Below are 27255 nucleotides of genomic sequence, written 5' to 3'. Positions count from 1 at the left end.
CGTAATAAGTGACATTATTAGTGTGTGGTCTTGATAGTACATTCATTTGTTTGAGTGGCTCTGTTTGTGTGGGTGGCTCTGTGTGTGGCTGCAAATGCAATAGGTCTCGCATTTCAGAGTGATTAAGCTATTGACATTGTAAATAACAATGCCGTTTCTTTAAATGTTTTAAAAACAAAAACATAAACAAAAATAATGTCATGAGCAATGCCAATAGCTCTAACTTTAACAATGCCGAGACCGTTGCATTGTAAATGCTTGTTGCCTGGTGTCACTGTGTTTAGACTGTAGTACTTTGGGATCCTGCTTACCAGGACCCCAGTGTTTGTGCTCTCTCCTATAAATTGACTGCTAAGTACTCCGTACACCTCACAAATGGCATACTGGTGTACCCCTGTAAGTCCCTAGTATGTGGTACCAAGGTACCCAGGACATTGGTACACCAGGGGTCTCCCATTCGGCTGAAGCATGTATTTTGCCACCCATGGGAGCCCATGCAAACTGTCTGCAGGTCTGCCATTGCAGCCTGCATGCAATGGTGCATGCACCTTTTACTCGAGATATAAGGTTTACCTTTTATCCCAGTCACTGCACCTAAAACCTATAAGTACCCCTAAGCTAGGCCCTTCAGCTTGAGGTCTGGGTGCATGGTTCTAAGTGTGAGGGTGCCCCTGCATGAGCAAAGGCACCCCTACAAACCCCGGATTCCATTCTCTGGGCTTTGTACGTGTGGGGAAGCCATTTTAAGGTGTGTAGTGGACACTGGCAAACTCTAGATGTCCAACTACATAATGGCTGCACTGAATGTTGGAATCATGACGCTACACCAATTCCGGTGTGGTTTGCAGGATAACGTACTAGGGGGAGGAGGAGCTCCTTAGGGTCCTTCCCCATGTCTACCTGTGTAGCCTTGTAGGGTCTGCGTGCAAGCCAGTGCTGCAGATGGCCTCAGACACTGTTGTGCCCTCCTGCTGCCTAACTCAGGCAGGGAAAGACCGAACAAAGGATTTCCTGTAGAGAGGAGAGGTGTAGCCACCTGTCCTTTAGAATTAGGTGTCTCTGGACTAGGCAGGGGGAGCTTCCGATTGCCACCAGACTGCTTTGAAGGACACATCTGGTGTACTCTTTGCATAAACCGGTTTACTCCACTAAGAACCCTTTAGCTCCCGTTCTGGCGCAAAACCACACAAAGGACAGGAGAGTGAACCCCTGTCCAGCACCTCCCCCAGGCAGCTCCCAGAGCTCCAGCAGGTGACTGCTTGATTCTGCCATCTTGAAAGCAAGTTAAGCAGAGGCCTCTGGGAGCATCTGACTGGTCAGTCCACTAGAGTAGAATCCATCCCTGATAGGTGGTATTGCAGGGATTCTGCGCATACACAGAACTATGTGCAGGATACGGACCTCGGTGTATAGGGGTTAAGCCTTCCTACTGCCTCAGTATCCACAATCCCAGGACCGACCAGCTATAGTGGCTCACTCGCTCTCCTAAACAATCACGAAGATACAAATGATTAGACACCCCAGAATACAACCCTCTCCCAGGAATCGCGGTAGCAAGACGTACCCTTTCGCTCACTCACTCGTACGTGTCCACAGTAAGAATTGACAGAGACACTGTTATAGTCTAAAATGTTTATTTTAGCCATCGTGCTCTATAACGCAGTTTACGAGCCACTACCAGCAGCAAAACACATAAACCTAAAACAGTTAGCATTGTAGCAAGTCCATATATTATAAAGGGAGATGTCATCTTATAGAGACAGTGGATAAAGGACTATAAAGCCTAACCACCCTCCTCTTGGTAAGAAGTAGTATTATTATTATATAATAGAAGATCTCTGGGCTTTGTCAGTAGACCCCAAACCTTAGTGCCTAGATGGTATATCTACATCATAGGAACAGCATTTCTCTTTTCCCTGGAAAGGTCCCTCTCCAAGTGTGTGTCAACCAAACATGCATTATCCTAATATCAAAGCATGAGTCTTCAGCAGCCGCAACTGTGTTAGCGTGTTACGTCTAGGGGCGGACCAGAACAGAATAACAAGGGGCATTGTGTATCGACCTTGCTTACAGTGTTCAGACTAATCTCCAGGAACCAGCAGAGAACGCACAAAGCAGACGGTGGTTCTCATTTGAAAGTCATAAACAGTCCTGTCAAAGTCATGTAGTAACGTGCACAAAAGCAGCATCATGACAGCAGAGCTCATGCTAACTTAGCGATGTTGACAGTGACCCTACCAGCCATATGACAGTGGATCACTGCAGAAGCTGTCCAACCTCCTTCCTGAGTTACTTGGTGGCTCCCCTGAGGGTGGGAACCTAAATTCATCTGAACAAGGATTTTTACCACAAGCCTCATCTTCAGAATCCTTCACAAGACTCATCTGCTCCTGGACACTGGACTCTTGTGTTGGGCTGTGCCGGACTCAAGACAAGACTGCTTCTGGTAGGAAGGCTCCTTCTGCAACTTCATCTCTGTGCTTTGCACCCATCCTGAAACATCTGTGGCCGTGTATCCTCCAGATACACAAGGACTGTGTGCATCATGGACAGCTTGAAGGAATCTCCCTTGTAGTGAAGGAGTCACTCCCTCCAGCAATCGGCACCCCAAGGTCGATGATGGATCTATGGATCCTGCTGTCCCATGGACTCTTCAAGACTCTATCACACAGGTGGTTGATTTGGTTGTTCTCCTGAGGACTGACCTGTCTTCTGTGTAATTTGAAAGACTGCAATCCCTCGTGGAACTACTGAAACCGGGCCTCTGTCTGCCGTTGCCAAGGCTTGTTGACTCTCCAGTCCAAAGATCTTCTAGCTCCAAGAAGCCCCACCCTCCAGCATCCTCATCCTGTTGCAAAAGCAAGATCTCACTGCTTCCCCGCAACATGAGCCTTCATCTGTGTTGTGGTGCTGAGGCTTTCCTGCGACTCCCTTTGCCTGCAGCCAGAGGGTCCCTCCGGGGTTTTTCATTGATTTCTGCTGGCTTTCCTGCTTGCTGAGGGCCTGCCCTAACCTACCTCTGCTGGATGAGTTCCCTGGACCTTGCTGTCCTCCTTTCTGCAACTCTTCCTGCAAAGCGTCTTGTGCATTTGCCAAGGTTTGTTGGTGGTCCTGCTGGCCACTGACCCTCCTGCGATTCGTCGACCGTCATGGGACAGCTCATGGGCAGCTTTTGTGTTCCAATATCGTCGCCTGGTCTCCACAGCTGCAACTCCCAAGACCTCCATCCTACCGTGAAGTACCCCCGAGAAGGGTGGGCATTATGCTCCTGCACCTACTGGACGACTCTGGGTGGTTTGGACTCTGTCCTCTCTCCACAGATGTTCCTTATCAGGAATTCTCACCTAGGTTTCACCGAACTGGTCCATGGGTCACGATAGCAGCTGGACTTCCAAAGATCCCCATTGACTTCAATGGGCAGTTAAGACACCACTTCACACCTATGCACTCGGGCTCCCTGGTGTAGGTATCCTGCTTCTTGGGATATCCATGGGTGGGGGTGCTTTTCAACCTCCTTGGTTCCAAAAGGTTTCCTCTGGGTCCTCTGGGAAGGGTCCTAAACCCTGAAAATCCTAATGGCGACTTCCACATGTTATCCTATGAAAACTGGCCTGGGCACATAGGGACTCTCAGTTACTTACCTTTGGTGGCTCCGTGCTTCCCCTGGCCTACAGATCCTTGGCTGGTAGTCTTGGTTAGGTACCCCTTTGGCTTTCCATTTACTTAGTATATGGTTTGCCCACTCCATTACCCCCGCTCCACCCCCCCCCCCCCCAAACCGGGGCACATGCATTTTTGTGTGTTTACTTACCTGCTTTACTGATATTTCTATTGTGTAATGCATAACTCCGGATAGGAAATTTACCAAAGTAGTCTAGTGTTGGCGTGTAATAAATACTTCAGTATTTTTTTTCTAACGCTGGTTTGGTTCTTTCCTGTGTGATTTTCAGTGACTGACTTGTGTGATAAATCCACCTGCTGTACACCTTCCTGGATAATCCCTTGCTGCTCTCCACAGCTACCCCTTGGGAGCTTTGGTTATCAGGGACTACTTCAGCTATCACTAAGGGTTTCCTGGACTTAGTGCAGGGTGTATCACCAATAGGTGTCCACCATATACTGATCCAGCCTCCAACAATGACGCATACCTGATTCACTTGAGGTGTGATTTTCCAGCTATAAACACCATTGCAGAACGACCTCATATGGTGTAAACACGCTCGTATGCCTAATACCCACACAAGTTGAAAATACATGAGACTACACGTGAGCTAAGTAATAGCCATGCACACATTCTTCACTCAGCGCATCAGCTATACACTAACAAGGTATTAAAAGGCAGAACACCACCACTCACTAGAACGAAACGGACTACAATGGGGATTTAAAGCCGTGATGGGGGAGGGGGTGATTTGTGGAAGGGGCAATCACCGGGAGATGCAAGGGAGCTAGCAGGGATGGGAGGGAAAAGTTGGGGAAAGCAGAAAGCAGCAACAAAGGTAAAAGCAGGGACTAGTGTCGGGGTGATATGTGAACGGGGCATGATGGCGGGTGGGAGGAGACAGAGCTGGTAAAAGCATGTGCACTGTGTAGAGTGCTGGAAAAGAGAAAAAGTAGGTCCAAAAATTGTTGTAAAAACCAGAGCAGTGGATGTTTACTGGTGCTTAGTCCATGCTCTGAGGGGAGGGTTGAACACAAGAAGAGCATGCATGCCAGGGGCAAATGTTGACAAAGAATGAGACAGGTGATTGAGCGAGCAAATGGGAAGCCACTTGGCGGACTGAAGCCCACAGATTAAACACAACAAGTATCTTCAAGACAGTGCATGCGCTGTCTAGCCAATACCTAAAAAAAAAAAATAGGAAAAACATGTATATTAATTGTCTTGTCAGACATAATTGTGATTTCCATAAATGCTGGTCAGTGACACTTATCACTGGCTACTAACTTGCTACTTGAATCATTGCACACTAATGTGTTTATATTCAAATCAATTACATTTGTTGCATCTGTCTTTGTTTCTTAGCCAGATCGATTCAATAGTATGTGGTGTTGTCCTTGCTTGAGGTCATTGAGTGGCATAAGCAAACATGTTCTCTCCACCAAAATGAGTTCTTTGAACCTAAAAATCTCTGTAGCAAGTCTACCAGAGTTGGATGTTTTGAGTGTTATCATACATAATGTTGATTACTCATTCATATATTTTATCTTATTTTGGTATTTTGCTGCCTCACTAGGTGGAAGAACAGGCAAGCACTACGGAAAGAGTATTCCAGGATCGGCAATATCAAATTGATGCTGCAATTGTTCGAATCATGAAAATGAGGAAAACCCTTAGTCACAATCTTCTTGTATCAGAGGTGTATAACCAACTTAAATTTCCGGTTAAGGTATGTTGATTGTTTTCCTTATGTTTAAAAAAAAATAGTAAATGCTTTGTAATGCACATCATTGACATACCCTCCAGCATGCCTCAGCTTCCGGGTAAAAGCGTTTAATTATACATTGAGGGCCTTTGGTTGTCTTATTCTGTAAATTCCTTAATTTGAATAACCGTAATGGCAAGACTCACATATGGTTTGAGTGCTTACCATTTGTTGAGAAATGTTAATATAAAATGCAGGAATGAGCAAAATATTCTGTTGGATTTCAAGCCTTCCCTAGCACACTAAGCATTTTAAACTTTTAATCTATGAAAGATATCAAGGCTGAAGAATCGCATTCGAATTATTTGCTTTTCTGTTTCACATTTTATTGTCCTGCTGTTTTACTGGAAGTGATGGTAAGGCTCTTAGTTTCTTCTCCTTATAGTACTCCAAATGTGATGTTCATTCTGACCTCATCACACTCTGCTGCAAAAAGGAAAAATAAATCTGAGCCCACCCTTTGTGAAGAATTTGTTGTGCTCATTAAGCTCGTGGCACTTAGCGTAGTGTGTGACGCCAGGAAAGCCTTTACCTCCTCGATTCTCACTTTCTCCTATGAGCTCTGTGCCTTTGTGCTCCTCCTATGGCCGACCCCAACTACCACTAAGCTTTGTGGACAAAAGTGCAGACCAAAGGTTAAGCAGAATGAGGACCTTGTCCCTTGATTGGTTGATAGTTTATTTTTGTTACTTTTAATTGATTGGACTGCAAATGATAGGCAGAGAAGAAGTTTGACCTTTAGCATCATTAGTTTAAATAACTAGAAAATAATGAAGTACAGGCTGGTTGAGACATTGATAGATGTTTGTGACACTATCCTGACAGTTCCCTTGATGTCTTATGTTAGAACTGTTTTAAATACTAATTTTGAATATGATGGACAAAAAACTTCTCTGATGAAACTTCCTGTGAGGTTTGTGTAACAGAGAGATCTGAAAGAGACTATTAGTTATAGATTCCTTACCTTCGAATTACCCCCAGGTGTCAGACTAGATCTGGAGAAATTTTTTCATAGCACTACCTTTGCACGTCGGTAGGTGGTGTCTGCCGAGTCCACGTCCAGCGTTGGGGTCGCCGGGATGACATCGCGGTGTCTACTTAGATGCCGCTCCTGCGTGCTAACGTCCGTTCTTCCTTTTCCACGCGAGCCAGCACAGGTCCAGAGAGCAGTGCACTTAGTCACTTTTTGACTAACTCTTTTTCGACTTTTTTGCCGACATCTTGAGTCTCTCGACTCCTGATGCACGAGGGATGTCTAACCGTCAACCCGGCTTCAAACCTTGTGACTCCTGTCACAAGTTAATGTCGATGACCGATCCGCTCCTCGTGTGCCTTTGGTGCCTGGAGCGTGACCACAACCCGAAGTTGTGCTCCGACTGCCAGACCCTGATCCTGAAGTCTTTGCGGGAGCAGTCCCGAAAGCTTTTGGAGGCCCGGCAGTCTGCTCTTCGCCGCTCGAGGTCCCAGTCGAGGGCGAGGTCGCGGGACCGGTCTCGGAGCCATCACCATTCGTCATAGAAGTCTTCACACTACTCGGGCAAGTCGAAGCACAAGAAGGCGGCGAAGAAGCATCGTCACTGTTCCCCTTCTCCCCGTCTGTCGGCCGACACGACGCGGGTACCGGAGTATAGTCTCTCTCCGGCTCCTGCTTTGGAGCCGCTGGCTTGCCATCACCTCTCCTCGCAGGGTGAGGGAGCTCCAAGCACTTTCTTCCATGCCTCCTTTTCTTGCTGTTCATCCGGATAAGGTTGTACTCAGAACCAAACCTTCCTTTCTTCCCAAGGTGGTTACTTATTTCCACATTGGTCAAACCATCACTCTGCCCACCTTCTTTTCGCCTCCGCATCCTTTAAAGGAGGAAGAGAGGCTCCACCCTCTAGATCCAAAACGTGTGCTTTCCTCTCATTTGAATCGCACCAAACAATTCCGGGTAGACGACCAGCTCTTTGATGGTTACGTGGGTGCCAAGAAAGGTCAGGGCATGCACAAACGGACCATCTCTAGGTCTGTTGTTTTGTGGTTTGTGCATTAAAGCTTACTATTCTTTGGCAAAGAAGGAGCCTCCACTGGACTGCAGGCCCATTCCATCAGTGCGATGGCAGCTACCACTGCTTTTGGACGGGGAGTTCCCCTCAATGACATCTGTCGGTCAGCTACGTGGGCATCTCTTGCCACGTTCACAAAACACTGCTGCCTGGACAGCGAAGTCCGTAGAGACTGCTTCTTTGGCCGTTTTGTTTTCCAGGAATTTCCGATGTGACCTTGGTTTGCAGACCCACCTCCGGGGTGGGTATTGCTGAGGAATCTATTCTAAGGTAAGGAATCTATAACTAATTGTCTTTCAGATGAACAAGTTACCTACCTTCGGTAACGATATATCTGTAAGAGACATAAATTAGTTATAGATTCCTTACCGCCCCACCCGTCCTCCCCGTTCAGCGAACTGATTTCTAGGGTTAAGGACTCCCTTGCAGGGCCCTAGTTTTGTGTACCAGTGGTCAGTGTCTTGCATGGCTCTGCGCTTCTGGCAAGGAAAGTCGTGTACAGAACTGACGTCAGAGCGTAAAGGCGGTATCTAAGTAGCTACCGTGACGTCATCCCGGCGACCACGATGCCAGCGACTAACGCGGAGTTAAACAACGCCACCTTTCGGCGCGCAGGGGTACTGCTGACGAAAAACTTTCCAGATCCAGACTGACGCCTGGGGGTAATTCTAAGGTAAGGAGTCTATAACTAATCTATGTCTCTTACAGATAAATTCTTCCCGAAGATGAGAAGCCTGTACAAAACAGCCATAAACCTCATTCTTCCCAGACAAGCTGGTGCTCCTGGAAGAATGCAGCAGTCTTTTCAAATGCAGTCACGTCATTTCGCATTGGACTATCCATTACATTGCTGACTTTCTATCCACACACTCACCTCACCAAGGAGAAAGAACAGCTCCATTGTGTGGATCCATAGAGGGCCCTAAGCTTCTACATTGACCTGACTAGGGACTACCAACAGAATAGCCAACTTTTCATCTGCTTCTCTGGAGCAAAAAAGGGCAAATCAGTGCAAAATAGATCCATCTCCTGATGGATTGTTTTGTGCATCCATCTCCTGACAGATTGATTTATCCATTAAAGTCTGTTATGTGCTAGCCAAAAGTAGTCCCTAGAAGGCTTGTGCATGCATTCGACCAGAGGGAAGAAGGCTACCACTGGTGTGTGTTCTGATAATTCTAGACATATGCCAGGTCTCTACATGGCCATCGTACCAGATGCTCACAAAGCACTACTGCTTTAGATAACAAGGTCCGGCAGGACGGGCACTTCACAGATCCAACTCTTAAGGATGTACTGCTTTGGTATTGATTCACAAGGTGAGTTATATGTGGTTCGAAATCTCTATCAGAAGAGCAAGTTACTTGCCTTGAAGTACTGGGTTTTTCAGAACCCAGCGGTGCCAGGGAACACACCCGAAGACTTCGAGTTCTTCCTGTTTCAGACTACAGAAACAGAGTCTTCTTGGTGAAGTCAAATATCGTATTTATTGGCTGCAGCCAGTAACAGGTATCCTAGAAGTACAACACGTGTATATTCTCAGGAGACTGCTCACCAGCCTTCTCCTTATATACCAAATATTATGCTTTAGGCAAACATTCCTCGTTTTACGGTATGATCATTCACATGTATTCATTACAAAGGAAAAGACAGTCATAACGGCAAGTACATATTTCAGTTAGTTCAGCCCTTAATCAATTACCCGGCAAAGCTTAGCGCCTTCATCAGATATCGACGGACACCCAATAAAAACAGGCACCTCCTCCTCGTAAAACGGGTCATAAAGAGGGAAACAAGGGCAGGTGTGTAGAAGATTAGGCATGGTTCGTGTGTGATGAAAGGTTTCGTGATATGCTGGGCCCGGATACTAATCTCATTCGGCCGCGGGAAGGGAACTGACCGAACAGGTTTGGCTTTAGGCAGCGGAGTCTGTTCACCCCGGTCACCGAGGAGTCAGCGAAGGTGTGTGTGTCCTTCAGACCCATGCTTGGCCGTAGTCCTGTTGCCTATGAGAGGGCAATCACAAAATGGCTGTCGTCCTAAAATAGAGCTCGAGGTATTAGGACAGAAACTCTGATTTCAGGCGATCTCGTCACTCGAATGTGACACAAATGCTTGTGCATAGTATCCTAAACATTCTCGGTCTGTTGATAAAGAAATCGTCCTGTTAGAATCATGTCAGATACGTGGTTCCGAAATTTACAGTACCACAGACCCTCCTTTTGCCCTTCCATAGGCAATAACCTATACTCCCGCTAGTTTGAATCCAGGTCTATGTCCATAAAGTCGCAGAGATGTTGCTATAGCATCATCCTATTGCTTAGCTCGTCTCGTGTTACAGGTTTCCTTATACATGATGTAGCGCAGATGCCACAAATTACAGGAGCACACTGTACACATAGACAGAGCAGGAAAAGAATGGCTAAGATCATTCCAATGACTATCAGGATCTTCCAACACCAAGTGGATATCAGTTCCCAGAACCACCCCGCCAATGACCATTCCCCATTATCTACGTGAATAGATTCGGAGATTCTATGCAGTTTGGAAATGGCCTGGAAAACTGTTGGAGCGTTATCTGGAATAAAAACACAGCAGCTAGATTGGATCACTCTACATACCCCACCCCGGTCTGCAAGTATGACGTCTAACGCGACCCTGTTCTGAAGAGTCATAAGACGATCCGACTGGAGCTCAGCAGTCAAATTACCAAGGGCACCGGCTGTTTCAACTACCGTGGATTCAACCACTCTTGTCAATTGCCTTATGTTCCTGCTGTTAACCATTGGACCCCAAAACCGCAGAGAACCCTTTACGAAATCTCCAAATTCTTGTCCTGCAGTGTCATCTTGACTGATGACGCCTCTAACCATCCTTGTCTTATGGTAATCTGCCGCGGTCGTGTAGGTGGGAGGCAGCAGGAACGAAACAAAACATGTGCCCGAAAAGTCCAGGGGCAACCATGTATAGGTTCTATCATAGCAGATGAAATAGGTACCCTTGGCTGCTAAGAACGAAGGGGAAGTCTGAGATGCAAAAACGTAAGTTTCAGCGCAGATACTTTTCCCTAACTGAGCTCTGGGATTCTTGCCATAACCTTGCAAACATAGGTGACCCTGATGGGGTACAATCCAGATCGGTGAGGATTTCTTTGCTCGCTGGTTCTCACTCAGAGTAACTTCATATCCTGTCATATTCCAGCCAATATATGCTAGTGTCTCATCTCTTGGGATGGTTTCATAGGAAATCTCTTCCCTAATCATATCCACAATCCCCTTAACTAGAGCACTATTCTTGGGATTATCTTTCACCGAACGTAGGGGGTTGGCTTCATGAGCATACATGAACATTGTTCTATATGCCCACACAGAACCATTATGGCTGAAAGGTAGGAGTAGGTACGGGATACCTTTATCAGTAGTATGGGGCATAAGGCCACACACCCAACAGTTAGTTGTGTTTACTAATAGTTGGTGTTGGCGTAGGAGCTGAATGAACGAATTATTGACAAATTCCAATCTTCTAGCGGACTCGTGTTCAGGCAGGGGATGAAGGGAATGCGAGGAAACAGTAGGAGGAGGTATGGGCTGTGCAGTTGGTGCGAATGTTACTTGGAAAGAGAATAAGACATATCCTATGAAGATCGTCATCACACTCAGTAACATGGAAATACATAACATCAAAAATCGTTTTCTTGTCATCATTATACATGTTCTGTCTTTGCAGTCCATTGGTTTAGCAGGTCTCTCATTCTCGAAAAACTCCATCCTCTCTGAGTGCTGCTCGCGGTGGTAGGGTGTTCTATGCTAAGGAAATGCTTCTGTCAGTCCAGGGCAACTCCTTGGACCGACCAGAACTGCTGACCTAACGTCTTCAGTTGCACTCCAAAGACTTGGGCAACCGCGACCCTGCAGCTGAACCCGGATGGCGGTTCGAAAAAGCAAAAATAAGCAAGTTTCTCAGATGAAAGAGAGAGCTGCACTTCCCAAAATTATTAAAAATAGCAAGGGAAAGGAAAAGAATTGTATTTGTCCGTAGTCCTTGGCCTCAAATTGTAGCGATTTCTCCCAGGTACTGTCTGGTCTTGGAACAAGAGTTCAGGCTCTGTAGTGTCCAATCGAATTGACGGTGGCACAGCCTCTCGCAAAATGTCATCGCTTTCCTGCTCAGAGCTTGTTCCTTTCACACGTGCATCGCTAAACGGCAGAAAACGAGGCACGGTTTCAGTCTCAGAATCAGCGATCCCCTCCTGGACCCACCGGTCATATGGCAGAGGCAAAGGGACCCTCTTGCAATAGACGCCGTGGATCCAGTTCTTTTTCCCTTTCACTCGAACAGCTGATCTCGTTGAGAGACGGACGAGATGGGGGCTGGTCCAACGGGGCTCATCATTCTTTGTCCGTTGACAGTTTTTGACCAGCACCCGTGATCCAGGATTGATAGGATGTCCTGGAGTTTCAGAGACCTGAGGCAGAGTATCATGCACCTGTTGGTGTAAAACACGCAATTTAGCCGTCAATTCATACAAATAATCAAGCAGTACTGGATGTTCGATCTCGCTGAATTTTGTAGGCCTTAGCACTCCCCATACATTGGCCGGGCGGCCAAACACGATTTCATAGGGACTAAGTCCCACTCGTGAATGCGCAGTCATTCTTGTTGACAGGAGTGCTAAAGGCAGAGCGTCAGGCCATTTAAGACCAGAGCTTGCTTGAATCTTGGCCAACCTCAATTTTAATGTGCCATTATAGCACTCTACTAATACAGCTGATTGGGGATGATTTGCAGCGTGAAATGTTTGCCGGATACCCAGTCCATCACATACTGTTTTCATCACTCGACCCACAAATTCACTCCCATTGTCACTCCAGACCATTCTCGGCATTCCAAATCTAGGGAAAAATTCTTTGACAAGGGCTTTAGCTGTGGACAGAGCAGTGTTGTCTTTTAAAGGGTATGCTTCTATCCACCTTGAAAAGGCACAAACAACGACGAGTACATATTTCAAATTGTTGCATCTTTCCATGTGGATGAAATCTAGCTGCAAAACCTCAAACGGATACGTTGGAGGCGCAAAATGACCAGCTGGAGTTGGGGTTCCCCTACCAGGATTGTATTTCAGACACACCATGCAGTTTTTGACCACATTCTCTGCACATTTAGGAATTCCAGTATTTTGCCATACTGGAGCCAACAACTTACAAATCCCTTTCACACTGATATGGGCCATTCCATGAGCCATTGTCACCACTGCGAGCACGTACGCATCGGGTAACAACCATCGCCGATGTTCTGACAAGTCAATCCAACAACCATTTTCATCCAGTTTACCCGTACTTTCTCTCCACATACTTAATTCTTTCTCTGAAGCTTCAGCTTGAAGAGACTTCACACTCTCTATCGTGTCTTCACACATTCCAACATCACCAACCCATCTTGCAGGGCCTGCAACATACATCCGATTCTTCACATTCTTTGCTGTTTCTTTTGCGATTTCATCCGCAAATGCATTACCACGACCAACATCATCAGTAACCTTCTTGTGTGCACTGCATTTCACAATAGCAACTTGTAGCGGCAATGTCAGTGACTCAAGGAGTTCATTCACCAACTGACCATTTTGTATTTTAACTCCATGTGAAGTCAGGAACCCACGTTCCTTCCATAATCGCCCAAAACTATGGGCCACACCGAAAGCATACTGACTGTCGGTATATATGGTCACTTTCATTCCTTTTGATAGCACACACGCTCTTGTAAGTGCAATGAACTCTGCTGCTTGAGCTGAATTATGTGGTATACGTGCAGTTTCAACAATCGTATGCAAAGTCGTGACAGCATATGCTGCAGTCGTATCACCATTCGAAAGCTTGAAACATGAACCATCCACCCATAAGGTACCATCACACTCTACAAGGGGAGTATCCTTGAGATCCACTCTCCCTTTTGTTTCTTCTTCTGTTCTAAAAAGACAATCATGCTGCTCAACATCATCTGTCTCCACTGAAATCGGCAATAACGTGGCTGTATTCAACGTATTGCACTTTTGTATGTGAACAGGACTCGCTAGCAGTGTCAACTCGTAACCTGACAATCGAGCACTAGTTAAGTGCTGTGTCTTGGTTCTGTTTAACAACGTGTCCACTGCATGTGGAACCATCACAAACAACGTGTTGTTCATTACTAACCCAGCAGACTGTCGAATAGAAACAGCTGCTGCCACTGTGGCTCTCAAGCAACTCGGCAATGGTTTAGCTACCGGATCCAAAATTGATGAAAAATACGCGCATGGACGCTGCTGTGTCAACACCGACAATGCACAACCTTCCCTCTCGTGCACATACAGTGTAAAAGGCTTGCTGTAGTCAGGAGTACCCAGCACAGGAGCCGAACATAATGCTTCACGCAATTCGAAAAAACTTTTCTGACAATCTTCAGACCATGGGACGGGATTCGGTGTATCTTTACATGTTAATGCTATCAAAGGTTTGGCCAGCAGAGAAAACCCAGGTATCCATTGTCTACAGTAGGATGTAATGCCCAAGAAAGCACGTACTTCTCTCTGTGTCCTAGGCACACTCAATTTTGCTATTGCCTGAATTCTTTCTGGGGTCAGTTTCCTTCCCTCCTTCGATAAGAGATGACCTAAGTAGGTCACTTCTTGTTGACAATATTGCAGTTTTGAAGGCGACACTTTGTGATGTATATTAGACAAATGACGCAACAACGACAATGTTGCTTCTTTACAAATGTCTTCAGTATCTGAGGCGATTACTAAATCGGCAACGTACTGAATAAGGGTAGCACCATCAGGTAAAACAATCGCATCGAGCTGAGTTTTTAAAGCTTGGCTGTATATTGATGGACTTTCACAGTAGCCCTGAGGAACGCGTTTGAAGCGAAAGCTTCGACCTCCTAGGCTGAGACCAAAAATATCTCTGCTCTCCTCGGCAATCGGGATGCTGAAGAAAGCATTCTTTAAGTCTATCACCGAGAACCAGGCGGCGGAGGCTGAAATCATAGTCAATAAGGCAGTAATATCAGGAACGACTGGAAACTGTGGCACAACTATTTTATTGACCTCTCTAAGATCAATCACGAACCTGTAAACAGGTGGCTGAGAAGGGTCAGTACGTTTCAAAACAGGCAGAACAGGACTATTGCAAACGTTGCCTCTGGTCTCTTCAATCACATCTTTTCCAATCAAATCATAAATGATCGCTAGCAACGCTTTTTCACCTTCACTAGAGATCTTATATTGGGGAATGCGTGGCAATTTAACATTGGCTTTCAATGTTACAACATGTGGCGGTTTTTCCAAAAGGCCCACATCATTAGGACCAGTAGCCCAAATGGCGTCGGGAAGAAACGACAATTCTGTCGGAAGTTTATCCTTTGACAAATACATTGGAGAAACCACTTTCCTACCCAGTGTAAGTTGTACTCCCGAAGGAGAACAATATAATGTTGCATACAATCTTTTCAACAAATCCAATCCCAACAAGTTTTCACCACAACCTGTTGTCAAAATTAGGGGTGCTTCCAATTCACAAGGTCCAACAGAAAGGGACATAGGGCAAGAAATCGGATTCCTAACCGGGGCGCCAGAAAAACCTACCGAAACATTCATCTTGCCAGACAAAGGCGCGCCAGGGAGTTTTGAGTGCATAATAGAACTCTTTGCAGCACCAGTATCCAACAGAAAAGGCTCTGACACACCTGATGTAGTCACCTTAACATACGGTCCACTTTGATCTACTGGAACTGAAACAACTCCCTCTCTTTGTCTATGGCTGTCCTAGCAATCATTACCTTCCATATTCTCATCTTCCACATAATAATCATCATTATAGTACTGAGCCGTCCTACCAGGCGCATTAGTTTGTTGGTCAAAACTATTCAGTGTATTTTGAGGTGGAAGGGGACGCGCGTTCTGGGTAAGACTTCCGCGTCCTCTACCTCTGGGAGCTTGTTGAACACCTCGACCTCTTGCGCTAAATGCGCCATTAGCACGCTGCAACAAAAAAGGACAACTATACTTGGAATGACCCTCTTCTTTACAATATGAACACTGATTGGGACCTACAGGGGCACGCGGTCGAGTAAACTCATACCTTTGCATGTTTTTCTGAAACTGTTGAGGTTGCTGATAATTACTCTGACCACCACGTGGCGGGTAAGCCTGTTGTAAAAGAACTTTCGTTTTTAATTCCTTATTTTTCTTGTCTGCTCTATCTTTCTCATCTTTATCCCTGTTTTCGTAATACTGTGCAGTAGCCAATATTTGTGCTGAAGAGGAAACAGCCCAAGAGCTTTCTGAATCTTTCAATTTCTTACACAAGTCGGGAAGCAAATTATGCACAAATTTGTCAACGAACAACCGTTGACCACCTTCTGTACTCATATCTTGACCACTGTGGTCGATAAACGTTTCCTCAAACCTAGTGAAGAAATCAGACACTGTTTCATCTTTCTTCTGCTTACACGCAGATAACTTATCCCAATTAACACGCATCGCAGGCATTAAAGTTTTCATGTAAGTGATGATCCTAGCAGGGAGTTCTGCTATTACGGGATCAGGCTTGGCACCACCAACTTGCCCATCGTTAGCAGCTCTAATATTAGCCCATGTGGCGCCTAACTCTTGCACATGATCTGTATTGCGAATCAATCCCCACAAAGGCTGCGGAACCACATTCCCAAATAACATGTCTATGTCAGCCAAATTCATAACGCATGATTCCGCAGTCTGCAATAACTCCTTATAATATCCTGCAGGGTTCTTACGGGGGTCGGGTAAAGTTTGTTTAAGGGCTAACACTTCAGATCGTTTCCAAGGGACGTGTACCCAAACACGCTGAAAATGAGCTGGAGCAGCAGCAATACCTTGAGCGGCATCAGCCGCAACAGCGTCCTTCCATACCGGAGGGACTTCCCTCATAGGGTACTGCCGCACCTTTTTACCAGAGGAGTCATGTTTAAACAGTGACTGGGAAGGATCCTCAATCCTAAAAGATAACAATGTCGCAACTGCTTTTTCGACTTCGGGATCCACAATCGTACCCTTTTCAAACTCAAACCGTACACGGCACAAATCCTGCGGATTTGCTTCCAAATCATTATCCTCCAATTCCTCACAAAGGAAAACACACATCTGTTCAAAAACGTATCTCTGTTTCGGTGCTTCCCATTGACAAAAGACCTCCATAACAGACTCCAAATTATACCTTGATGGGTGAACAATCCATTTGCGCGCCATACGGTCAAACATCTCTTTCTCATGAGAATTAGGCAGTTTACTACGCGTCTGCTTACGCTTTGGATCAGGGGTCACACCAGACGACCCGAAGAAAGGTAATATAAAACTAGCAACTGTATCCGTCACTCTCTGTCGGACAGAAGGAGAAGCTGGCAAAAGAACAGGGGAATAAACAGAGGGAAGCACAGTAGGTGTAGACGTAGAGACAGTATCAGGAAGAGCGCCAAGAGAGGCAGTCGATGTAGTAGGCAAAGTCGTAAAAGGTAAAGGGGGGACAGGCAGCAAAGTCTGCGGCCCCTGAGGGGGCTGCACCATAGGAGCAGGGGCCAACTGAGGAGGAACTGGTGGTAGAGGAGCTTGATGTAAAATAACTGGATGTTGCACAACTTGGTGTTGCGGAGGCGCTGTAGCACTCTGCGCATAAGGGGGTGGTGAACCTAACAAGTGTGACATCAAAGTATCTTTCTCTATTTCTTTTGACGAATCTTGCTGAAGAAGCGGCAAAACTGGATAACATTTATCTATCACTAGTTTACATTGTCTGTGCAACTGCTCACTCATCTGTTCATTATCTTGAAACTGCAAAGCAGCTTGCATTATCGAGATACCCTTTTCTTTTTTATTTCTTTTTGCCAATTTAATTTCCTTCTGTTTGGCTTCCTTATGCCATAGGCGGAAAGAGTAAAACATTGCCGGCCGGGCTTTCTTCTTAAAGAGTTTAACCTCTAGATTATCCAGAATCTCTGTGTCGAAACTACCGTATTGGGGCCACTTTAAGTCACCATCTTTTCTGGTGTAACGGATCCATACTTCATTATATGTGAGTGGGCCTATGCCATGTTTTACATATAATTCATAAGTTGGAGTTCCAATCAGAGGAACCGGACACGAGTCCTCCAATCGGGAATCCCTATTATAACCAAGACAAAACAAATTTCCAAGTATACTAGAACCAGGCATCTTCGCTCTCTAGTCTAGTTTCAAACTTCAAAGGATTATCGAATACGATAGTCTCGTGAATACACGAGTCCCTTGGTTTTGGCGCTTGCAAGTTCCAAATCAAAAGATCCCAAGGGGATATCAAACCAAGTAATCAAACTAAGGACTGGGAGACGCTCCACTTATACTTAACTGAGGTATCGATGACGTCACCAGAAGACTCGTTTATCGTTTCGCTCTACCAATTCATCAAGGGTCCAAAACAGGGCGATAGTCAGGGCAGCAGTCCTTTGTAGCCGTTGGGACGCGGAGAACCTCGCAGCAAAGACTTTCGGACCACGTCGACATACAGGGGTCGATGAAGTGGCGGCCTTCCTCCAGAATTTTCACACGAAGCTCCTCACGAACCTCTGGCTTGGACCGGTACCGCTGAAATCGCCCCGCGTTGGGCGCCAACTGAAGTACTGGGTTTTTCGGAACCCAGCGGTGCCGGGAACACACTCGAAGACTTCGAGTTCTTCCTGTTTCAGACTACAGAAACACAGAGTCTTCTTGGTGAAGTCAAATATCGTATTTATTGGCTGCAGCCAGTAACAGGTATCCTAGAAGTACAACACGTGTATATTCTCAGGAGACTGCTCACTTACGAAAACCAGCCTTCTCCTTGTATACCAAATATTATGCTTTAGGCAAACATTCCTCGTTTTACGGTATGATCATTCACATGTATTCATTACAAAGGAAAAGACAGAGTCATAATGGCAAGTACATATTTCAGTTCGTTCAGCCCTTAATCAATTACCCGGCAAAGCTTAGCGCCTTCATCAGATATCGACGGACACCCAATAAAAACGGGCACCTCCTCCTCGTAAAACGGGTCATAAAGAGGGAAACAGGGGCAGGTGTGTAGAAGATTAGGCATGGTTCGTGTGTGATGAAAGGTTTCGTGATATGCTGGGCCCTGATACTAATCTCATTTGGCCGCGGGAAGGGAACTGACCGAACAGGTTTGGCCTTAGGCAGCGGAGTCAGTTCACCCAGGTCACCGAGGAGTCAGCGAAGGTGTGTGTGTCCTTCAGACCCATGCTTGGCCGTAGTCCTGTTGCATATGAGAGGGCAATCACAAAATGGCTGTCGTCTTAAAATGGAGCTCGAGGTATTAGGACAGAAACTCTGATTTCAGGCGATCTCGTCACTCGAATGTGACGCAAATGCTTGTGCATAGTATCCTAAACATTCTCGGTCTGTTGATAAAGAAATCGTCATGTTAGAATCATGTCAGATACGTGGTTCCGAAATTTACAGTACCACAGCCTTTGGTAACGCCTTTTCTGGTAGAGACTAACTTCAGATTCCATACTGATCCACCCTCCTCCCTGTTCTGTGGAATGGGCTCCTACAGCCATCTACTAAAATTTCAAATTTGAATTTCTGCAAATTGAAATATTCTGATTAATGATATATATAAAGGGGACCTAACGTCACATCAGGGGCGGGGTAGATCTGACACTGAACCAAATAAAACCCATTACAGACACATGGGGGAGTTACTAGCAAAAGTTTCCAGATTCAGTCTCGTGCATAGGGAAAATCACATGGTGAGGATTCTGCGGTTAGATAGTCTGTACCAGAAAAGGCATTACCAAAGGCAAGTTACATATTCATCTGCACCCTCCCTGTTTGTTTTTGTTTTTTAGACAGAATTGTAATAGAATTTCTTCTTTCTGAACTTTTTGAGATTTGTTGATTTGATATTGAGTGAAGGGGAGGGCGGGAGAATCTTTTGTTAGATATACGTGTCTCCGAAAAAATTATAAAGTTTCAATAATGATGTGCACATCCAACACATACAGTCACAATGTCTACAGATTCAAAGGATTACAAGTAGTTATTGTATTAGGTATGTATTGCGTTTAGATATTCAAGTATAGTGAATTATGTTTAGTTTTAAAATTGTATGGTCTTAAAAAAAGCAGCCTTTAAATATTTTAAACTGCAAAACTGAATATTGAAACTTATTATTTTTCAGCCTGCCGATCTTAAGAAGCGAATAGAATCCCTAATCGACAGAGATTACATGGAAAGAGACAAAGAGAATCCGAACCAGTACAACTATGTTGCTTAGAGTATTGGCCTTTGTTTTTCTGAGCACTTGGTGTCCTCCTGAAATACCAGTGGTTGAACTCGCCTATTGGTCCCATTAACTGAGTTTTTATACCACCGATGACTGAATGAAAGCTGTGCAATGGCAAAAGAGTATTGTTGACTTTTTTAGTCAAACCAATGCCCATTTAAAAGTACTATTTACATTTACAAAGAATGCTGTTGAACTCACTGCATGTTGTTTTGATATGCAGAAAAATCTTCGGAAGTACCTTTACTTTGTGGCTTCACTTGTCTCTGGGACTGAAGAACAATATTCTAGAAATATAACAAGTATTTTTCACATGGACAGTTATGACCATAGGCTCTTAGAGTAGCCTTTCAGCCATGATGACGTTTGCATGCCAACATTTTGGGCAGATACAAAGAGTCTGGATTGTGCTGATAACATTATTAGCCCAGAACATACCTTCTGAGGTGCTAAACAAGTAAAATGTACGAGGATAAATGTGTTTCTAGTGAAGGTTCTTCGTAGTGTGAATTCATGAATCTTCGATGCATCTACTGTAGTGTTTGAGTACAAATGGACTGTTTTTGGCTTCTACTGATGTTTATTTTTAAATTATTTACAATGTTTGTAAAACTAAATCTGCGGATGACATGTTGGCTTGTCTAGCATTCCTCGAAACCCCCAACAAGCAAAGTAGCAAATAAGGGTTATAAAAAAGTAGTGTGTGATCAAACCACTTCTCAACCCTCTATAAAACCATTATATTTTACATTTTAAAATTATTTCCGTTGGAATGCTGAAGCTTATTTAGGGCATGAATGTATTTAAAGTTGTCAATCTGAGTTTGGTAGTTGGGCTGTTAGACCTTACATGTGTCAGCGTTGCAGCTAAGTTGCTCTACCTCTCTTCTGTTCTCTGCCTGGGTACCACAATCGAGATGCCAACATCTCTTCTAAAGTGACCTCAACTGAAAGATTTGTTTCTCAGAAAGCACAATGCTGAATAACTGAAAATGAGACTGTATTGCTTGTTATGGTTTGGGGTAACTGCCTGAAAACGTGTCTTGTCCATTTGGTCCAGACGCTCAATGTTCTGGTCTCAGTAGTCCACAATATGTTTCCTTTCATGAACAAATGCTAAAATATATTGAGTTGCCATTGTTGCCTTTTGTTTTTGATTCACAATGTTAAAGCATTTGTGAAAACTATGGTCCAGAAAAACATTCACTTAGCCAGTTTACAGTCCAGGTCTCTTGCAAATGTCTAATCTGCACTAGACTTCATTTGTTTCAGATGTTTTTTCTTTCAAATTTATCTTAAACTGCCCGCATAGCACATTGTTTGAAATGCTAAACATTTTCAAAAGTTGTGGATAAATTAATATGTATGGTCCCAACAATGAACAGCCCCTTACAATTATTTTGCTCTCTTGGTTTTGTTCCTCTGGGATTTTTCCTCTTGAATGTGCCTTGTGGAAAAATTCTTTTTAATAGGGACTTTTTTTGTTTTTTAATATATTGTGCTCTTGTTGACTTTTCCATGCAGTACATCAAATTGCAGTGTACTGGATGTATAAATGTAATTTTAGTTTTTAACTTCACATCAGTGGTTAAGCGTTCTACTAAAAAGTTCAAAGCACTTGTTCCTTTGACTGCAAATAGTTCCACTCCTTAGTTAACAGAAGTGCCAAAGTTAATACTGTAAAAAATAAGTTAAATAGGTTAGGTTCGGATTTTAATCTTGCATCTAATCAGTTAATAACAGCATTTTTATGACATAACATTCATTTGATGAAAGTTCAGTCAATGTCCCAAAGGCGAGCGTTAACATTGCTTTTTTATTTGTATATACAAAATTGTGTGAAATGATGGTTAAATCATTCCACTTAGTTCTAGGGTATTTTCTTTGAAAATATACACTAACTTTTTTTCAGAGTACAGCAGCATTCAAAAATGTAATATACTTTTGTAAACATTCTTTGGGCCTGTGTCTGGAACTAATCCTGTTACTTTAGAGAAGCTTTACACTTCAGGTAATTGAATATGAGAAAATGTGCTTGTTCTCTATATCAAAACTTATTCGATATGCAGACCGGCAAAAAGGGCATGTGACAGCATTTGCATCCGCTGCAACAAACCTTTTTAATGTTTCATAGTAAATATGAAATGGGTACAGAATCTTTCTAAGATGGTAAATAATGTAAATATGTGTCCCTTCAAAGAGTGAGAGAGTCTGTTATCTAGGTATTTTGTGTCATTTAATAAATATTAAAACAGTTTTGTGTTACATTGTTGTTGTAAAACGTGTGTTGTATTGTGGGTACACTTGAATAATCATTATAGTTAACTCAAAATCTAGTTCTACACATCTCCTGGAATGAACAATGTAATTTCTCTCTGAACCTATTGTTAGCTTTGGGTATCCTATACCATAGGGTTCTTCAAGAGTTGCACAGAGGTAAAAGAACAATTACTTCTTTACACATGTAGTAATTAAGTAAAGGTGAGACATTATCTCTAGAGTGTTATAGCTGTCCAGCAGGCACAAGTAGGAAGATGGTTTGTTTCACTTACATTCCAACTAAGAGTTTTGATGTAGAAATGGCAAAGAAAAGACCAGACTAGCTGATTGGGTTGGAATATTTTGATTGAAGCATATACACAGTGTTGAGTCTGGTTAAATGTGTCTTTGATGGTGACCTTCCATCGCATCCACTAACTGTTGATAATCTTATCTCTGATATCTCTAAATTTAGTACTTTTGTGGGAGGATGTTTGCTACTCAAAAATCAGAAAGTACCTTTCTATGATGCACTGAACCCTATTGAAGAGTTTTGTAGTCATTTTTCTAATTCTACATTTGGCCAGTGGCAGCATCTCTGCAATGGCAGAGGAGCGTCGCCCCACTGCCAGGCTCAGAGCCAGAAAATGTAAAATAAAACTATGCTCTTGCATCGTGTTATTTTACATTTACCGGGTCTGCCAGCGGTGTTGGGAGGGGCTGGTCTTAGGCATGGGAGGGCGGACGGAGGAGGAGTGCTACATGCACTCCGATCTCTCTAAGTGCGCATATGTGTTTTGGCTGGCCGTCTCGGGCCGACCAAAACACACATGCGCACTTGAGTTTTCTCCAGCCCAGCTGCATTGAGCATCCGGGCTGGAGAAACCCCACAGAATTCCTGGTCTGAGCAGGACGGCTTCCCTGCCTGCTCAGACCAATCTCCGCCCTACTCTGCAGCACGGGGATTGGATGGGAGTCTGGGTCCCAGGTACTGCTGGAACTCAGGAAGAAAAGAGGCGGCAAACGCGACGCTGGAGGCGGCCGGCTGCGGCGGTGAAAGGTAAGTCTTATATATTTTTTTTATATTGTATTAAGCTCCTCCAAACCCCCACCCCCACGCGGGACCCCACCCGCCCCACCACCTATTGTTTATGACGGCTGCCGCTGCTCATTGCTGCTGAACCTTTTGCTCCATTACAAGGAGATTTTATTATTAAAAAAAATAAACCTTTCCTTCGTACAGCACCACCACTCCAGTTCACTATATATTTGTCAATATTAACTGAAACAGACATACATCAAATAACCTTAATGACTGTAAAGCACACACGCAACAAACTGGAATCACAGGGAACTTGAACGATTTGCAATTTGATACTTGTTTCATTGACCTCCGGATGTAACACAGTGTTTACTCTGCCAAAATGCAAATCATTTTTTGCAAGTCTCGCTCAGTAAGCTGTGTTTGAAGGAGAACCACATATCAAGTGTAGTACTTTGCTGTGAAATTTCCATCCACTTGATTTCCAAGTCATAACCTCTTACATAAGTTTCCTTTCCTGTTCAGGTTAGAGTAACCATTTAGGCAGGATCTGCTAAATTGTGGACTTTTGTTGACAGTGTCAGCCAATGTTTCAGGGCTTTGAAACAACTCTTTACAAGGCAATTCACTGAGGCTTACACATATAAGTATGTCCTCAGTGGAATTCTTTCAGCCTTTTAGTCTGGCCTTCATGTCCTACTGCAGTTGTTTCTAGGGCTGGATATTTCATAGTCACATGCTTGTATCTTACCTCACATTGCGCCTCTGGTACATGCTGAGCAGCATAGAACATAATTTCACTTAAAAACGACCATGCAGCCTCATTTGAAAAGACTTGAACTACTGCCAATAAGGTCATTACCTCTCATATTTTCAGTGCAGGAAGTGTGCACTGAGCTCTGTTATGTTGTATACAGGACCGTTTTTTTTCCCCTGAACGTTTTTGGGTGTTTTTACTACCGCATTTGCTGGTTCTCCTGCTTGAAAGTGTTTCTCTGACCAGGTCATGGACACCTATCCAAATGTCGTTTTTTTTCAAAGAAAGACCTCTTTAAGCCCTTTGGAGCATGTGGGGAAAATAACACATCTATGCAGATAATACACACAAAACGTCAGTTCTGATGGATACTTCTAACCGCAGATTCATCACCTTAGAATATCCTCCATGCACTAGAATTGGATGCAGAGAATTTTGGTAGCAGTGCTCCTACGCGCTAGTAGGTGGGTGGCATCTTCCATCTCCCTTCTGACCATATATCGGCCCAGAAGTGACGAGTCAAAGCTGCATATAAGCACCACCCCTGTATGGTGACTTTTGTTGGATATTTCAAACCGCAGATTCCTCACTGAATATTCCCCAGATGTTAGATTGGATCCAGAAGAGGTATCGTAGCTTTGTTCCTGCCCTGGACGTGACGGAGCGGAGTCACATATTCACACTGTCACTGCACCCCAATGTTCGTCGCTTACTTTCTGCACCTTCATACTTTTCGGCAGTTGATGAATCCTTTCAGATTCTTATTCCACTGTTCATGGAAACCTAATTCACACCAAAGACTACAAGGTTTAAACTGTGCCTTGGCTGTCAAACATGTTGCTGGCAGATGGCACATGGTCTTCCACCAGTACTTGGGCTTGGGTACAACTACCAGAATGTGCTCTCATGCACCCTATGCTATCTAGGACTGTGAAGCAAAGCTTTGTTGGGGAATACCAAAATAAGTCACAGACCTCACGCAAGACCGACTCCAAGTGGCAAGCACAGATCCATTCCCACTCTTGAGACTGTTCCTGTAGCAATTCTTCTTTACAGTCAGTCATCCACTAAGTTGAAGAAGAAACGTAAGTCAAAGATGGACAGAACCCCCATCTGCCAGACTCCGCCCAAAGAGAATTCAGGAGCTCGTCAAGGTGCCAATTGATCTCAACCCAGATCCCCGATCAAGGAGCTTTGCGTACTCCTGCAATCTTGTGTTGGGTCCGAATGTTTGCAAGTTGTTTTTCCAGTCATGAGGTAAGGTGGTGACTCCTTTCAGAAACAATGCGCATGAGCATCGACTCCATTGTCAGGTTGTTTTTTTCCGCCATTGGTTTAGGACGTGAATTGCTGCGCTCTGGTTCGAAGCTGTTCTTCGTGTTCCCCCTCGGTGCACAATACACTCTACCCTCAATGGTATTGTTTTCGTGCATGTATCCCACTTCTCCACGTATCGGTCGAAGAAAACTTCAATTTCGATCGGGAAACTTGTGGAAGGCCTTCGGGCCTAACTGTGTCAGTCCACATCGCAGTTGATGGAACGGACTTCATTCAAGTTCTGTCCTCGGTGCCACGCGAAGTGTCCGCGCACCGACTCGCACAAAGTGTGCAACTTATGCTTGTCTCCTGAACACAACAAACAGGACTGCAACGCGTATAGATCATTTAGATCCAAAAAGACTCTCCGCAATCGTCGTTCTCGCCATTGTGAAATGCAGAGCCAGAACGTCCAATACATTCCGGACATCTTCAGCGAAGGTTCTGAGCAGGAGAAATCTGACGCACAAGGTGCCGAAGAGGAGATGGAGGAGCAACCCCTCTCTGTGCCGGAATCAGACTCCGAGATGGAAGAGGACTTACCATTGGGCCAAGGTTAAGGTCGCGTGAGTACAGAACACCCCTTGCCCCGAAATCCAAATCCTACTAATTATAAGGCTCGATGCCACCCCTACCTTCGTGTCACGGTCAGCACCGAGACAATGTTTCTATCGCCTCGCCTTCGGGTCTCGCACCAAAACAAGTAGTCAGGCCTTCTGGTTCAAAGCCAAAAACAACCAGCTCAAAGTCGAAACGCGATTCGGAGCCAAAACCTTTCACGCCCAAGTCCAAAGTGTCTTCGGAGCCAAAACCTTCTGCACCGAAAAGGCGAAATATTCAGGTATCGAAGTAGTCGGTACCGAAATCAAAAGACGTTCCTCCTAGAACACAGGATCAGATTTTTGACTTTCTATCACCCAAAATAGATCCTAGACAAAAAGAACTGTACTTTAATCCTGATACAGGACCTCTGGTCACTAAAGTGCCTCAAAAGCATAAACCAGAGTCTGAGGACATTCCATATACAATTCCACTGAAGAGTACTGGGACTAATCATTCTCCTCTTCCAACACATTCCCCTACACCACCACCATCTTCTGCTACACTAGAGCCACTGCATACTATACCGCAGGACTCTCCACCCTCACAACCTTTTGATTATCAGGAAGATGATTTAGATGATATAGACGAGGAACATAATCCATTACCAGTAGACCCCTGGAGGGATTATGATTTTGATCAGCCGGCAGATAATGACCCAGATCTTTACCCTGCAAGGCCTTCCCCCTCTGTAGGAAAGTGGCTCTATATATACTGCACCACGGTAAGGTACAGCGAGTACAGAGTCCAACAGTCCCCAGAGGTTTGGCAGAGGTTAAAATTAGATATAACCTTACTCTCTAAAGTGGTAGCTTGGTCGGGCAGTAAGGCAGTATCAGAGGACAGTGTAAAGCATTTGTTGTACACACTGTCAGCAAATGCTCTCACACACTCAAGAACTGAACTCTAAGCCAATGGTTTTGTATATAAAAATATATAATTGTTTTATTTTAGAACCATAAGTAGGTATCAGAATACTTTCTCAGAAGGATATGCTCTAGTTGAATAATTTCAATAAGCAATAGATTTTTAAATGAAATGGTTACAGTTGTTGCAATAGGCAACACAAGTTAAACACAATTATAACATTGAGCTCAATGGGAATCTTTAAGTAAATGCAATATCGATTACTTTGCATAGGTTTTTCTTACTCGTGCTGGATCCTGGATTCAGCCCTGGTGCATCTCCTGTAAACAGTAGAAAGAAATCGTATTTGTTACACAGGCGATTTTTAAGGAATATTTCTAGGTTTCAAAAAACGACACTTAGAAGAACTTCTGGCAAAAACCAGGCAATGTTATCCTATGGAGGAAAGTTTGTTTATCGGAAAATCGCAGTTGTAATTACTTTTCAGGGTCAGTGCTGGGCACCAAGATCAGGGGGACAGAGCCGGTCAGTCCACATCCGCCCCCGCAGCTTCTGCCTCAAAGCCTTCCTAGTTATGTTAGATATTTTTATATAGCGCACAGCTACCTCAG

General features: G+C 44.4%; 1 protein-coding gene across 1 annotated transcript in view; it reads left to right on the top strand.

The window, feature by feature from the left end:
* The window catches only part of CUL4B (cullin 4B), a 761875-nt gene extending 739808 nt beyond the window's left edge, over positions 1-22067 (top strand). The window contains exons 20-21 of the mRNA XM_085608106.1: positions 5238-5390; positions 19699-22067. Coding sequence (XP_085464232.1) covers positions 5238-5390; positions 19699-19794 — 249 coding nt within the window. The 3' untranslated portion in view covers positions 19795-22067. The remainder of the gene's footprint in view (positions 1-5237; positions 5391-19698) is intronic.
* Positions 22068-27255: the final 5188 nt, after the last annotated feature.

Source organism: Triturus cristatus, chromosome 5_2, assembly GCF_964204655.1.
Source record: "Triturus cristatus chromosome 5_2, aTriCri1.1, whole genome shotgun sequence".
Taxonomy (NCBI): domain Eukaryota; kingdom Metazoa; phylum Chordata; class Amphibia; order Caudata; family Salamandridae; genus Triturus; species Triturus cristatus.
Note: the sequence above shows the minus strand (reverse complement) of the source record. Positions and strands in the feature narration are given on the sequence as shown.